Here is a 17,064-nt window from a genome sequence, read left to right on the forward strand (position 1 = left end):
ATTTTCTAGTTCCTCAGATTGCTTGGAGAAGGCCATATTTATATGATCACTTATGTTCTTTATTAAATTGTCCTGCATGCTGTAATAAACATCAATTAATTGTTTAGCAAATTGAAAACATTAACTGTAAATTTCTCATATTCTACACTTACATCTTCATTGTTTTGGAGACAGATTCATGAACATACTTATTTATGGTGTTTGTAGTCTCAGCATGGGCTTTAAGGCTTTCTGATAATTGGTCCATACGATAGATGACATCCTTTGATTTATCCAGTTGACGCCTATTTTTTTCCAAAGCCAGCTCAAAGTTATTGAGATCTACATAAGTTAAAGAATTACAGAAGCATTCTTAAGAAAATTGGAAAGTGAAATGACTTACATTCTTTTGTCCCTTGTGAAAATGTCTCATGTATTTGTTTAAACATTTGATTAGTTGCCCTTTCAAACGATGGTATCAGAAATGTATCCATTTGAGCTCTCAACGTATTATTTAAAACGCTTTGCGATGCCATAAGTAATGAGTTTGTGAGCAATTCAACAGTTTCCTTATTTTGTACTAATTCATGATATTCTCATGCAGCAAGTGATCAGTTGCTGTAAGTTTCTTAGACATATCATGCTGCATCGCTTGTTTCAATTTATCTAAAGATGTAACAACAGTTGGTACAACGCTTCGCTGAATTTCTATTGTGCAGTTTGTAGAAAATTTATCTATCATTTGCTGGTTCAAAATTTGCATGAGAGTTTCAGAGACTGTACGATGAAGATCTGAAATCATTGATGATGTCCTGCAAGAGAAAGGAAATAACATATAAATAAAGTAACAAGTGAAAGTGATAAATAAACTTACATTTTTGTAATCAGAGAATCTAGAGAAGAAGCCTGCTGCATATGGGCTTTCATCATTGCTTGCTCCACAACTTTTTCTAAATTAATTTCCATGTTTCTACCAATATTACTATTCTCTGTACAAGTGTTATGTAAAACAGACTCTTTATCTCGTATCTTTTGTATCTCCAATTGCAAATTTTGTATTTGTTTTGTTTGTTGTGATAGAATCGCTGGAATAAATATCAATGTTTAATCTTATGTAATAATATTAAAAAATCCAGCATTAACTTACATAATACTTTGTCCAGGGAACTGGAAATGCTTTGATTATCATCCAATGTTTGATTTTTTGTACTTGTATATGTTGCAAATACATTTGAACTGCCGATGGAATTACTAGCACCACTGCAAGTAGATTCTGAAACCTGCATTGGCTCAACCACTGGTGGACACGGCCATCCTTTATCTGAATAAAATTCAGTAATATATTTTCGCAAATGAAATTTTTACTTTTGAATTATATTACCTTCTTTGCTAATATCTGTGTTACTTGTTGGCACAGGAACTGGAACTACAGTTTTCAACGTTTGTATTATAGCTTCATTAGAAGTTTCTTGGATATCTCCATTATCAATCAGATCAAAATCTAATAAATCAGATCTGGAATCTTTCAAGGATAAAATTTCTTGCACTTCTCGGCTAGGACTAGATCCACCACTGGCTAAATTGTCTCTAGTAGCTTTTTTTTCAAAAGCTGCAAAAGAAATTAAATAAATATAAAACTAATATAGTTGCATTACATAGAAAAGTATTAATTAATATAAATATATATATACATTCAGACGTTGCCAAAGGTGCTTCAACTTCTTCAAGCCTCTTTGCACCAAGGTACATTAGATCATCAAACAGCTTTTGATTCATTTTTGGACTGGAACTAACTCTCGCTTCCAGAACAGACCCATCAAATGCTTTTAATGAATTTTCATTGTTGATTTTATTTTCATCTGCAGAATCAACATTGATATTTTGTGCTGGTACTTCTTTTTTTAAATTATTAAAAGCATCAGGAGTCATCAAGTTTATATGAGAAGGAACGGTTTGTGATTGAACATTTTGCAAAGGTGTTGATTGTTGGACAGACAAATCATTAAAATCATTAGTAATATTTACTAAATCTTTCAATAATGTCTTACTGATGTCATCATTCGTTTTATTATTTTGGTCATCATGATTATTTACAGAAATCGATGATATATCTGCAAGATCTGGAAATGTACAAAAGAATTAATTGGCAAATTTGCAATTAAGCAGACAATATTGATATATTATTAAATGACTGACTATCAGTGAATGCATAATTATCTGTATTCATCATGTTTATAGTTGTACTGTAATTTATCTGCGGATGATAAATTATTCTGCATTCCTGTAAACTCTTGGGCTGTACGACATACAGTCTCACAAACACTCCTTTGTATGACTGAAATTGACCCAACGTGGAATTATTTACTGGCGATGCAGAGATTAAATCATCATCCATTCCTTCATCATCTAATTCATACATATCATCAGTGTTATTCATATACTTGTACTTTAACAACCCTGTAATTTAAATTTCAGTTTTATTAAAAATGACCCAAAAAACGTATGATAGATTGAAATATATTTTACCTGTTTCAACTACATCGAAGCTAAGAACACTACACGGTAACAAAAATTCAGACACACTTTTTATAAATGCTTGTGATTCATCTTCAGTTTTAATTATTTGCATAATGTACATTATACGGTTATAAATATCAGATAAAATCAAGTATTGTGCAGATTTGTCAAGACAAGCTTTTAATGTTAAATTTCCATTCAAGTGCTTCATGTTAGGATTCGGTTTAATTATAATGGTTTGCAAGCAAGACCATGATTGGCATGACCATAATTTCAATTCTGAGTTATTATTGCATCCCGTTATAGCAAACTTCCAATATTCAACCCTAAAAAAAGGTCAAATAAATATAAAACTTCTGAAATATAAGTAATATATGGTTTTTATCTAAAATCGAAAATTGTGATGCTTTTAAATAATCAACGGTAATTTTAATTTGGCTTTAAAAGTGCAGAATATGAAATGTGCTTACGTAGGATTATGATTCTGATGATTATCTAAGAAGAAAATGGATGAAACAGGTTTTCCGTCATGTGGTTTCCACTGGTGAAGACAACGTGTATTGGTGGTTTTTTCCACATGCATATATACTTGAAAAAACTTGACTTCACCAGAACCAGATGTTGTGGCTATTAGAGTTCCATCCGGTGCAAACATTGCATCCGTTATTGGTTTAGTATGCTCATCGAGCAACTCTAAAATTCCTTCTATAATGTCATGGCCCTTTGCTAATGGATCGGGGCCATAAGTCTCAATCACAGTATTTACTGATATCACAACAGCTGAAATGGTTTCAATAGTGAAAAAAGACTGCATACATTAAAACAAAATAATGAAATTTACAGACCATCACATCCATGTGTTACTACAAGTAATTTAGCAGTATCCTCATCTACTTCACCGGCAGAATCAGGTTCTGGGATATATGGGCACCAGATAACTCTATGTGTCATAGGCGAAGGTGATTTATATGGAATATGCAGCTTAAGCACACAACTGAAGTAAAAGAAAATGATAGTAGTATTTTGATTTGACAAAAATAAACAAAATTATTGAAGTGTTGAAATATTGAACTCTGGAAACAATGTACCTAACATCAGGAGTTTCAATACTATGAACAAACAAATTTCCTTCCTCATCAACACTAGCTAAAATAATTTCTTCTTCTATGTGAGCAAAAGCTAAATCTTGAGGTTGCCCTGCATATCCTTTTATTATACCTCTTATGGGGCAATTATCTCTTATAACACGAACCATTCCACCAGATTTCGCTGTATAGTAATAAAGATTGAAATTGATACAATAAGTTTTCCATAAAGCATCAAGTATGTGTGTGATTATTACAAAACCTTTAATTCCATAAGCAATATGCTTTCCGAGCATATGAACAGCTACTACATGGCCCAAATACAATTTATGCTCCCAGTTAAAGTCTACAGTATTTTTCAAAGTAACTTTAGAACAGCCAAGTTCATGTTTTCCTGAACTACTTATTATTTCTACATCATCTGATGTGATTTCATAGAAGTGGTTCTCTTCAGTTCCATCAAAATTTCTGTGAAAGTAGTAATGTATTAGTAAAGTCCACTATATAACAATTAGGTTAGAAAATATTTCCATAGTTTTATGGATCATAAATTGATTAAAAGCAGAAATTTTATTAGATCAGCAGAAAATTTAATGAAATATCACTTACATAGTTTGTGTCTCAGCCATATCTGGTAAATAATGAGAATGTCTAAAGAGAAAAAAAATTTTCAGTTTTAAAGTATATCACTTATTATCGTTATATGCCACAATTATGCGCACGTACCTCTAATGTTTTTTTGTTTACGTTTATTAAATAAACTCTAACTTGATGAATACACGTCAAACATTTAAAACGACAAGAAAAATACAAAACAATGCAAAATTGCAACTGTAACTCCCCGTCTTTCTTCCTAACCAAGAAATATCTTTTTGGTTACTGACACTGATATGCAAACTAAAAAGGCGGCAATTTTAAATAAGCAAAAGAAATATAAATAATAATTAATTTAGCAGTGAAGAATAATAAATAGAACAGAAGTAATAATAAGAATGAGAGTAATAATAAAAAGGACGATAGATAATAAGTACAGATTATAGAAATGCTACCCGCAGGCTTTTATAAAGAAAAATTTGATTTTCCAATGCAATGATACAATTTTGATTTATTACATTAATTGCTTTATTTACCTGCATTTTGCTATTTGAACAAATATTAGAATATAATATATTTATGGAAGTAAGAAAATACAAAATAAAACTAAATATTTGTTATAGAATAGATAAGTTATTATTATTCATTCAAATTTTTGAGTACTCCTCAAAATATTAAAGGAGGAAGTCTTTATTTACTTTGCTCATATGTGGCTCATAGTTATGTTTGTATTTTCTTTGATTTGTTAATCATCGTTAATCATTATCAATATTGAAGGTTACAAGTGTCACTTTGGTTGTGATCAGTAGTTGATATTGACAATTGACTAGACCCCCAAGCTTCAGAATTACATAACTTATCCTTTTAATTAAATAAAAATTATGAACTTTGTTGGTAAAGTAGTCCTGGTTACCGGAGCAAGTTCCGGAATTGGAGCAGCAACTGCTGTCCAACTAGCAAAATTAGGAGCAAGTTTAGCTTTAACTGGACGAAATGTTGAAAATTTACAAAAAACAGCAAATGAATGTAACAAATCACCCAATGTATTCACTGTACCTGGTAATTTAACATCTGAAAATGATATCAAGAAAATTTATACAGAGGTTATGAACAAATTTGGAAAACTGGATGTACTCATCAACAATGCGGGGATTTTGGAAAATGGAACTATTGAAACTACAAACTTAGAACAATATGATAGGCTCATGAATACCAATGTTCGGTCCATATATTATCTAACAATGTTATCAGTACAAGAATTAATTAAAACGAAAGGTACCAATTCCATTTTCACACTTGTAAATAACAAATACTTTATCCGCAATGCTTTTAGGTAATATTGTAAATGTATCCAGTGTAAATGGAATAAGAGCCTTTCCCAATGTTCTGGCTTATAACATGTCTAAAGCAGCAGTAGATCATTTCACACGATGTGCTGCTTTAGAATTGGCTGCCAAAGGAGTTAGAGTAAATGCCGTAAACCCAGGAGTAACAGTAAGATATAAATAATACCTATATAAACATCCTATACATATATCATAAATCAAAGTTATCATTTACTACTATAGATTACTAATTTACATCGTTCTGGTGGAATGGATGAAACAACTTATCAAAAATTTCTGGAACACAGTCGTACACCCATGCAATGGGTAAACCAGGAGAAGCAATCGATGTTGCTGAAGCCATAATATATTTAGCTAGCGATGCTGCTAAACATGTAACGGGAGTTACATTACCTGTAGATGGTGGAAGACATGCCATGTGCCCTCGTTAATTAAATTTTGATAATTTTCATAGATCTGATTTGATAATTTTCATAATTCAACATTGATCTGATTTTGAATAATTTTATACTGTGCCTTACTGTGCGAAGATTGTTATGTAAATTTGTAAATTTGTAAATATTATAAAATATGTAAATATGAACTATTAATTTGTACATTTGTCTTTGTCAATACAGAATATATTTGTATAACTAATATTTTTGTGAGTTTGTGTTTAATTTTATCTTTAAGCTGCCTATAACTTTTTTTTCATTATGCAATTATTATAATTCTATATTTTTCCCTTTGTGTAATTCTTCATAATTATTTTAAGACTGCTGAATGAGGGCACACATTAAGTGCCAAAACGTAAATGAAGAAATTATATAAATAATAACATTTTGTTAGTTTGCATTTAATTTTATCCTTGAACCTATAATTTTTTGTTGCCTTGTGGAATGATGTATTATAATTCTATATTTTTTCTTATTGTATAATTCTTCATAATTATTTTAAGACTGCTGAATGATGACACACATTAAGTGCGAAAACGTAATTAAAGATCTGGTTGTTTGTTTACTGGGTGAACAATATTAACAATTCTTTATTTACGTTTTGGCACTTGATATGTGTCATCATTCAGCAGTTTAAAATAATTATAAAGAATTATGCAATAAATAGGAAGAAATATTGAAATATCATAATTATTACATTAATGCAAGACAAAACTATAGGCTTAATGATAAAATTAAACGCAAACTAACCAAAATAATTCGAATTATAGAAATAATAATATTTTGGTTAGTTTGCATTTAATTTTATCATTAGACAGCCTATAATTTTGTCTTCCCTTAATGTAATTATTATAATATTTCAATATTTCTTCCTATTTATTGCATAATTCTTTGTAATTATTTAAAAACTGCTGAATGATGACACATATCAAGTGCCAAAACGTAAATAAAGAATTGTTAATATTTTTCACTCGATGATTTGGTTACAATAAATAATATATGTTTTAGCGTCAAGAAAACTATCAAGATATAATTATATTTATTTAAATTCATATATTTAAATAGTAATTATTCTACTGGACAAAAGTTCCTGGTACGCTCGTATCCTTACAAATCCAGAGCTGTCAAATTGAATTATTCCCATATGCAACAGATAATAACCTCAAATATGTTGTTTATGTTTATCACTTTTGAAATTCTATGCAATGACAACGAATTAAGATTAAATCAAATCGTAATTTAAATGATACTGATTGTAAATGCGTCACAGTGGCGTGAGTCAATGCTGGAGGTCATTTATTGTGTTTACTTCAGAGATTAATGTACCATAAAATAGGTGGTAAAAAATATAATATATTCAAATAATGAAGAACAAACTATTTTATATATTTCAATACTCGTAATTGTGCACGTTAGTAATATCTCTGGCTACCAGTCTCCTGTTATATTTGGTAAGTTTCTGAGGTTTTGTACCAAAAGTGCACAATTTGATATTTTTGTCTTACAAAAGGTTTTATGCATTACAGAGGTTTAAACAGATTTTTATATATCCACATAGATGTGGTTAGACTATGAGTTTATGTATCATATCCTATTCTAACATTCTTATTAATAAAGCATTTATTTTAATTCATTTTTTACATATATATATATATATATATATATATATATATATATATATATATCGGTATGTTTAGCCTTGAATAGTACACACAACACTTTCTGATGTTAACTTAAATATAGGAGGGCAATATTTGCTCCTCCTATAACTCGTTTGTTAATAATAGTTTTTTATTATTTTACACAAAGTTAGTGTTTATATCAATTTTCACATCATAATTAATGTTTTTTGTTTTTCCTGGTTTGATTACTGAATGATGACACACATCAAGTGTCGAAACGTATAATGGAATAAATAATTTTGTTATTTAATCTTTTTTAATTCGACTGTTGGGCTGCTGAAAAATTTACAAATATATATATATATATATATATATATATATATTGTATGGGTATATGGATGATTCACAATATTTTTTGCAACATCAATAACATGTAATTAAATTATTTTTTTAGTTCCTGGAGATGGAGGCTCCCAAATAGATGCTAAACTCAACAAACAAAGCGCAGTTCATGTGTTTTGCCAGAAAACTACATCTGATTTCTTCAATATTTGGCTAAATCTTGAATTACTCGTACCTCTTGTAATCGATTGCTGGATTGATAATGTAAAATTATATTATAATAACGAAACACGTAAAACCGAAAATACTCCTGGTGTTGAAACAAGGATTCCAGGATGGGGTGAGAAATGGATAATAAATCTTACTAATCTACTTAATAGTAATTTAATTAAAATGTTAATTTTATCAGGATCTCCAGAGCCTGTAGAATGGTTAGATCCGTCCAAAGCATCATCTGGTGCTTATTTTAAGGATATTGGTAATGCGTTAGTTGCAGACGGTTACCAGAGAAATGTTAGTTTGAGAGGCGCACCTTATGATTTAGAAAGGCTCCTAGTGAGTATTAAAAGTTTATCATATTACTCATAATACCTCGAAAAATTAATTATTACTATTTTATTATTTAGATGAGAATGAACAATGGTTTGTGGATTTTAAAGAACTCATAGAAGAGACATATTCTATGAACAATGGCACTCCTGTTACAATCGTGGCACACAGTATGGGTGGTCCCATGACCTTAGTATTTTTGCAAAGACAGACATCAGAATGGAAAAATCAACATATAAAACGCTTAATTACTTTAGCTGGAGCTTGGGCTGGATCTGTGAAGGCTGTTAAAGTTTTTGCTATGGGTACATTGAACTAATATTTATACCTTCATATTTTTAAGTACCAGTTGGTTATATTCACAATATTTATTTCAGGTGATGATCTAGGTTCTTACGTTTTGCGCAACAGTATTTTACGTGAAGAACAAATATCTTGCCCATCACTATCTTGGCTTTTGCCTTCACCGTTGTTTTGGAAACCGAATGAAGTGATGGCTACTACTAAATCTCGCAACTATACATTGGCACAGTTATCTGAATTTTTCGAGTAAGATGAATTATAAAACATATTTTCATTATTAACATATTTTATTTGTCTTTATTAACTTCCCGAAGGAGAAGTTTATGTTTTCATCAAAAAATCCGATTCGCTAATTCTATGTTTTCTCGACGTTTCAAGCCATTCTGAATCGAATGAGACCAAATTTGGAAAAAGTACGTGTGTGTGTGTGTGTGTGCATGTGCACCAACAGATTTTTTGCCGTAAATCGCCGTTTTCTCAAAAACGGCTGGACCGATTTCAAAAATTTAAAAGCCATTCGATGTATCTCGAAGAGGACTATTGTTCGTCAGTTTTGTGCGACGATCGGCCAAGCCGTTTCTTCGTAAATAGCAGAGAAGTAAAAAGTCTTTCGTCCACGTTTTAGCCCGCAATTCTGAATCGATTTTGAAAATTCAAAAATCGTTCGAAAGATATTAATTGGGAATCGTGCTGATTAGTGTTTGGTAGAGATCGGCCGGACCGTTTTCTTGTAATAAAGTTTTAAAAAAAATAATTTTTGACGATTTTTATGATTATTTTTTTGACGGTAGAATCCATAGTCTTCTATATCTACTAAAATATTACGGCCCTACGACAACAGGTTCAGCTTTAAAAATTCTTCAAAGTTTGCAAAAATTGGTATCGTTTTTTTGGCATTTGTCAAAATTAGACCTTTGATCGACGCTTTCTCCAAAACGCTTGAGCCGATTTTAGAAATTTAAAAGCCATTTGATATATCCCAATGAGGACTATCTTGTGTCAGTTTTGTGTGACGATCTGCCAAGCCGTTTCTTTGCAATTTGAAAAAAAGTGTTAAACTTTTTGTCCACATTTAAGCTCATCTTACCGAACCGATTTTAAAAAATCAAAAACCGTTCGAAAGATATTAGTTGGGGAATGGTACTGGTTAGTTTTAGGTGAAAATTTACCGAGCCGTTTTCTTGTAATTACCTGTTGAAAAAAAATTTAAGCGATATTCATGGAACTTTTTTTGGCAATATACATCATGGTCTTATAGAACTTACTGTAATATTGCGGCCTTACGACAAGTAGTTTAATTTAAAAATTCGTCAAACTTTGCTAAAATTATTATCGTTTTTTTAAAGTAGGATTAATGAAGTATATTATTTACACATGTTTTTTTTATTAAGTCGATTATTTACACATATCAGGAAGTTCATGTAACTTGCCTCAAGGCCAAATACTAAACCAACTAGTTTTCATTTTTGTTTTCAGTGATTTAGAATATCCTCAAGGTTGGGAAATGCGAAAAGATAACATCCAATACTCCTTGAACTTCTCACCTCCTGATGTCGAGACTCACTGCATTTATGGCTCTGGAATCCCTACAGTAGAAAGGTAACATTCAATTAAACTATTGATTCTTTATTGATCTCAACGGTCGATATTTCTCTAGACTGATGTACAAAAAAGAAATACTTGATGGACTTCCGACATTGATAAACGGTGATGGTGACGGTACTGTTAATATAAGATCTCTATCTGCATGTTCTGTTTGGAAAACTATGCAAGACAAACCTGTTGTCCCAATCGAAATAGCGGGCGTTGATCATATGACTGTTCTTAAGCATCCTGATATTTTAAACTATATTCACAAAATACTAAAAGCTGATGAAAATGAAATTCTTTAATTTAGATATATAATAGATAATTGATATGTTTCAGTTTTAACTTAATTAAATGCCAGAACTTTGCATGACTGAATAAAGCCATAAATATATGTATTGAACAAAATCTGCAAATCAGATGAACACAAAATACTCTTAGAGGAAATTATAGGTATAATAGGTTTAATATGTTTAAATCCTACAAAAATTTTAATGAATTTAATGGACAAAGGGTTGTTGAGGAGACTAACAATAAGAAAAATTTACTAGAACAAATATTACTTTCTTATGATATTATTTATTAAGAATGATTACGAGGAAATTTTAGTCAAAAGATTTTGTTTGAAGAAAAATTATTTCATATGCAGGTTTTTAAGTATCAATGTAATTTATTTAATATTTTAAAGCACAAGTTCCTATAAATGATATTTTGAAAATGTTTGTGAGATTTGTGGGTATATTGTATAAGATTTGTGATAATGTTCTTGATATTAAATTAAAGGTCACACAAATGTATGTGGCTATCTATATGTATTTACTTTATTTATGTAAATAAATATTTCTTTCCATACTTTTTCGTTTCTTTGTGGGCGAATGTGATTGTTTCTATTTTCTTGAAAGATTTTACATTTATCAACTTTACTAATGCTAAGATTTCTTAATTATTTGGGATATTTTTGACTCTATAAATTCCTATTCTTCTCTAAATTGGGTTCTCTAAATTTAAATATGCTGAAATTATTTTTTATATTCATAAAACCATTTCAATATTTTTGACAATTATTTATTTTTAACATATTGAATATACAGCCAACTGTATTCATAATTTTGGTACACATATAATTATGTATTAATACTTACATTATTATTATTATTTTTTATATATGCATTGATATAAATATAATTTTATATATATATGTCTATGTTTTAACATACAAATTATAATAATAAGTACAAAAATTATCTTAAAACTAATCACAGCCTATTCATGTAATTAACAGAAAATGAATTTAGTAATTATTGAACTATTTTGAAAACAGACTTTTAAATAATGATTTTGCTTTACTTATTTCTTAATTTAACATGATAATTGATATTGTTTATTTAAGTTTGAATATTTGGTACAGATTTTAAATTAAATATATATATATATATATATATATATATTATATATATAGGTATATATATATAAACTTTCTGAAATGCATAACACGTTCCTAACCAGATTTATCTATATTGATATAAAGAATCTAAATTGCTCATGTTTCATATTATATTCAAATACAGAAAATCGTTCGACAAAATTTCTTAAATAGATATTTCTGGGATAAAATTATTTAATTTATTTTTTCATAAATGTATTTTGCAATTATGCATAAAATTGATTCATTAGATCAATGCATATGATGAGGATTAAATTATAATTTTCGTCTTCGGTATTTTTTGTGACTATTTTTTTTTTAAATGAACAGAATTATTTTCTTAATATAATCGAGCCATACAAGTGTCACAGTATCTGGTTTTCAAGAGATAGATTGCTTCGAGCTGTTGTACTATTTTTGTCATTGATCTTAAAATACATGTAAAACAAGTCACATCGTTAGTTTTTCTGCGGTATCATAAATAAAACCGATTGATAAATTTTTAGTATATGTAAAACATAGAGAAATATAAAGTATTTAAATTCATATTAAAATTAAAAACATATATTGAAAAATCTCATAACAATTACAAATTGGAATCTTATTGGAGTCCAATATCTACGCTATTTTTATTCAGGATTCTCATTGGATTTCAGTTTCTGGTTTATTTAGTTTATTCTAGAATTTGATAAGTTTTTTTTGACTTTTTTTTAAATATATAAAATGTGTAGCATTTGCTTTGTTCACGACTTGTTAATTCATTCTATGTTCTGAGCCAAAATATCTACCAGGAATAAAATTATACACCAGACGAACCATTTGCGTCATTTAGCGAGAGAAATTCAATTTGGGAAGTCTTTATGTGTAATATTTGCACAATTAAATATTATTAACAAAAATGTATATTTTTTTATATAAAGGTGGACAACCTTTGATAAAAATAAATTGTTTTTTGAAGTAAAACTAAGGCCTGCCATATGCTCAAATAAAAATCTGAATTGAAATTCTGTGAAAAACATCCATTGACAAAAAATGATAGGAAGGTGAAAATTTAGTGTTGTATGTATATTTAAATCTTGCATTAAAAAAATAAAAGAAAAAAAATTAGTCCCAAAATTTAAAAAAAATGTTAGGGATGGAGAACCCTTAATTAAAAATGAGTTGATTGAAGCTAGATTTAAACTTTTCCACAAGTTAAAAATTATTTTAATAAAAGTCGGAAATATAGGGGTTTGTGATAAAAGGTAGATAATTTAAAGTCGTATGTATATTTAAATTTTGTATTAAATGAATAAAATGTAGAAAATTTATCTCATAATTAAAAAAAAAATGTGTTAGGGATGGACAACCCTTAATTAAAATAAGTTTTGAAGTTTAATTTAAGCTTTTTCGTAAGTTTAAAAAATCTTAATCGAAATTAGTGAAAAATATTCACCGGGGCAAAAGATGACTCTACTACGAAATAAGAGTTTGTGGTAGAAGGGTTCAAATTTAGGGTTTGCGATTTCGAATTAAAAAAAATGGTTCAAAAATTAATCAACCGCTGAAAGTTTTTCCAGAGTCATTGGTCTATGGTCTAATTATTTTCTATAACGATTTTCTGTTTAAGACCAATAGCCGATTTATTTTTAAAGTGCGTTTTATAAATAATATTTAATATTAATCCGTTAATATTAAAAATATTTATAAATAATACATCTCAATCAAAATTATTTCATGGAGCAATTGAGATTTATAATAGGCTTTCTTTGTTAGGAACGATGCATTTTCAGCAAGTAATAATTTCAATTCCTATATAATTATTTAGACTATTTTCCACTTATATAATTATGATCACTTAAAAATATATAATTATTTAATCTTATTTAATAAATTATACTTTATTTACTTAATATAAGTAAATAAGTATTTCTTAGCATTGCATGTCTAAATGTTTACGTTGAAATTGATCACATAATCTATAAAAAATATATATCAACATCATTCGACTAATTATTTTTTATTAAATTTTTTGACTAGTTGGTTAGTTTAATTTGTGCTATAAATCACTATATATTTGTTTCATTGTTTGTCATTTTTTTGGCAGGAAAGTTTCACCGATGCGTAGTAAAATGTACCATGTCAATGAATGAATAATGAAAGTTATACTCATATAACATTCAAAATTCAGGTCACGTCGGCGAATAATTCTTCCTGCCAATGTTTTGGTAAATCTTTTAAATACGCGAGTAGAAATTGATAGCCACTCGATATATATAAATATCGCAGCCAAGGATTTTTGTCTGTTCGATTTTTGTTTTGGAATCAAGAACGCCAAATTTTATCGAAAGATAATTTCAATATTCGAACACTTGAAACATGGAACAATGCTTGTACATATATTGACTTAATTATTCTCACGCATTTATACGGCTTTAAAGCCATATAGGACTCTTCGACGATTATTGTGAGATTTGAAACTAGCTGTATAACATTCTGCAAGGCAACATGTCCATATGAAAATACTTTTATTTTTTATAAATTCCTAATTGTTTTACAGAACTAGATTCAAATAACCCACAATATCAAACTTAACATTACTTATTAACGTTCATGTAAGAAACACATTTTGAATTGTTGAACAAGCACTTTCAAAAATCTAACAATAATAGATTAATTAGAATTACTTAATCCAGGCCAATATTTGCTGTTATTAAGTTAGATATTTGAAAATACTTAGATGATAAAATTTATGTGTATATGTTTAAAAACATACATTACGCTGATTAAAAAAATTGTAAATACTCATTTTATATTTTTCAATCTGCTGAGATTATCAGGCAGAAACCGGACATTAAATATTTTTAGCACCACCAATAATTACTCATTGAATGATAATATGTTCTTATTAAATTTTATAGCCTTGTGAGCACATTTTGTAGTTTTAACCAGTTAACTATGGTTGACGAGAATATTCGTCATGGGGATGTGGCAATTTATTTTGTATTGTCGAGTATATTCGTCACGCCTATAAAACAGTCAGTAATCTTTTGCTATTTAAATTAAAAAAATGAAAAAGAAAACAAAATAAATTTTGTGATGTCATGTAAGTGACATTTTTTCTTAAGGCAGTAGTTGTGAGTAGCATTTTATCTTAAGGCAAGTTGCATAAACTTCCAGAAATGTGAAAATGATATATTTAATTAATAAAAATAAAGATTTATCATTTTTAACTTCCCTAGTTGCAGTGATCGCAAAAATCGCGAAAATGAACAAATATATATTTACGTTTCAAAACTTTCTGAACATTTTGGCATACCTTATAAAAATGGATGTACACGCGTGTGTACTATATTTGTTTTTTTTTTATGGGTTTTGTACCAAGATTTATTATGCTCAAATTTCACTTTCTATAGTTTAAACTCATGTTTTCGACATTTTCCACAATATGGACTTTAACTGACTTGAATGGGTTTCAGAATTTTCCCGAAACTCCAGAAAATCCAAACAATTTCAAATATTTCAAAAAAATTAAAAATATTCCAAAATATCGATTTTTTTCAAAATTTCCAATTTTTTTAAAGCTTTTAAAAATCTTAAATTGCGATAAAGGAAGTTTCAGCAAGGTGCCTTAGGGAACAATGCCATGTACGACCAGTCTACTTTTTATTTTGACTTAAATGGTCAAAATTTTCAGAAAACGATGATTCAGAATTTCAAGAAACTCCAGGAAATTCAAACAATTTCAAATATTTAAAAAAAAAAATTCAAAATATTCCAGAATGTCATTTTTTTTCATAATTTTCAATTTTATTTAAAGCTTTTAAGAATCCTAATTGAGATACGAAAAGTTTCAGCAAAGAGCTTTAGGAAACAATGCTATGCACGACCAGTCTATTTTTTATTTTGACTGGGTTTCACAATTTTCAAAACACTTCAAAATATTCGAATAGTTCCAATTGAAATTAATTCAATTGAAATATTTAAAAAATTTCAAAAAAATTGAAATTAATTCAATTTGAATATTTAAATATTTCAAAAAAATTCAATATTTTTCCGAAATATCAAATTTTTCCAAAGTTTCCAAAATGTTTCAAAGTCTTTAAAAATCTTAAATTGCGATCAGGAAGGTTTCAGCAACTTGCCTTAAGGCACAGTGCCATGCATCACTAGTCTACTTTTTATTTTCTTACTTTCTTATATTAATTTTCTGACTATTGTTACTTTCTTATATTAGGTTGTCAAATATCTCCCTTCCGCTTTTTTGTTCTTGGTTTATAATACAAAAAGGCGAAAGGGAGATATTTGACAACCTATTATTTGCATGTAAAATATTTCATTAAATCCGCTTTTAGTTTAATACATACGCGATAATGCTTATGTCAATGAAAAAGTAAAATGTAGAAGTAACTAGTAAACAATTTTTCAATTTCATACGAATATACACGTCATGATCTCAATTTGGGCGACACTGGTTAACTGGCTAAACCGTATATTAATAATAAATTATTTCCCGCACAAGGCTCTAGAAGTTAAATTATTTCTAACAACGATCAATATATACGACCATAAAAGTAAAGAGCAATTTTCTTATTTCCAGGAATCACTGCTGTAATTTTGAAACTACAATAGTATGATGTACTACTGAAACTTGCAGCAAATGACAATTGCACTAATGCGAAACAATTCAGATTCTTCTGCAAACAGAACAGAAACAGTCCTATCCGGTTGCCTGAGAGTCCGCCGGTCATAGAGAGGCGGCCGCCGTGAAATTCTGCCTGCGTTTGAGAATCTCGACTTGTGCAACTCGGCCTTGCTGCAGGCACTACGGTGCCGCCCGAGGGCACCGGGTTCCTGAGTCCATTACAAGGCTGGAGCAAACCGCCGTTGCTCAGAGCCTGCTGCAAACCCGTTGACGTGTTTGCTGGGTTCCGTTGTTTTTGTTGCTGTTTTATGGCGTTGGTTGCCCCGATCAGGTGCCTAGCATTTTCGAAACGGAAAATTTTCGCGGTTTCGTCGGCCGTCCGCGCGATTCGAGAAGGAACGCGCTCGAAGCGCGGTAGAGCGCGGAGAAATTGTCGGCGACAGACACTTCGCAGAATTGGAACCCCGTGCTGCGCTGCCAAGGTTGAGCCTTCGTTCTCGGATACCTGTAAGTGAAAAAATTTATATGTATTAGAGTTATGAATATAGATTCAATGAAATCAAAATATATAATGAAACTATTTTTAATCGCAATAAATCAAATCAACTGATTGGTCGAATCAGGGAATTAAGATTGCAGCATCGTTCAAACTATCAGAA

General features: G+C 29.4%; 2 protein-coding genes and 1 pseudogene across 2 annotated transcripts; 2 read left to right on the forward strand and 1 right to left on the reverse strand.

The window, feature by feature from the left end:
- Positions 1 to 3: 3 nt before the first annotated feature.
- LOC113373449 (enhancer of mRNA-decapping protein 4 homolog) lies at positions 4 to 4,424 on the reverse strand (the record flags this gene model as incomplete). Its single annotated transcript, XM_026613744.1, has 16 exons — positions 4,308 to 4,424; positions 4,191 to 4,232; positions 3,844 to 4,049; positions 3,585 to 3,765; positions 3,342 to 3,490; positions 2,967 to 3,276; positions 2,506 to 2,822; positions 2,176 to 2,436; positions 1,671 to 2,099; positions 1,361 to 1,588; positions 1,127 to 1,300; positions 854 to 1,064; positions 585 to 791; positions 383 to 552; positions 153 to 321; positions 4 to 79 (listed from the first exon to the last, which is right to left on the reverse strand). Coding segments are annotated over exons 2-16 (3,108 nt in total), but the record flags the coding sequence as incomplete, so codon positions are not given.
- A 632-nt stretch (positions 4,425 to 5,056) lies between these two features.
- On the forward strand, positions 5,057 to 6,043 carry LOC113372188 (annotated as a pseudogene).
- Positions 6,044 to 7,348: 1,305 nt separating this feature from the next.
- LOC113373450 (group XV phospholipase A2-like) lies at positions 7,349 to 10,953 on the forward strand (the record flags this gene model as incomplete). The annotated part of the gene is given in 8 exon segments (XM_026613745.1): positions 7,349 to 7,406; positions 8,032 to 8,259; positions 8,329 to 8,454; positions 8,457 to 8,474; positions 8,546 to 8,773; positions 8,846 to 9,017; positions 10,248 to 10,370; positions 10,429 to 10,953. Coding segments are annotated over 8 exon segments (1,188 nt in total), but the record flags the coding sequence as incomplete, so codon positions are not given.
- Positions 10,954 to 17,064: the final 6,111 nt, after the last annotated feature.

The sequence above is a fragment of the Ctenocephalides felis genome, unplaced genomic scaffold, assembly GCF_003426905.1.
Source record: "Ctenocephalides felis isolate EL2017-DRISC unplaced genomic scaffold, ASM342690v1 CF-g0.4_SCAFFOLD_01604, whole genome shotgun sequence".
Taxonomy (NCBI): domain Eukaryota; kingdom Metazoa; phylum Arthropoda; class Insecta; order Siphonaptera; family Pulicidae; genus Ctenocephalides; species Ctenocephalides felis.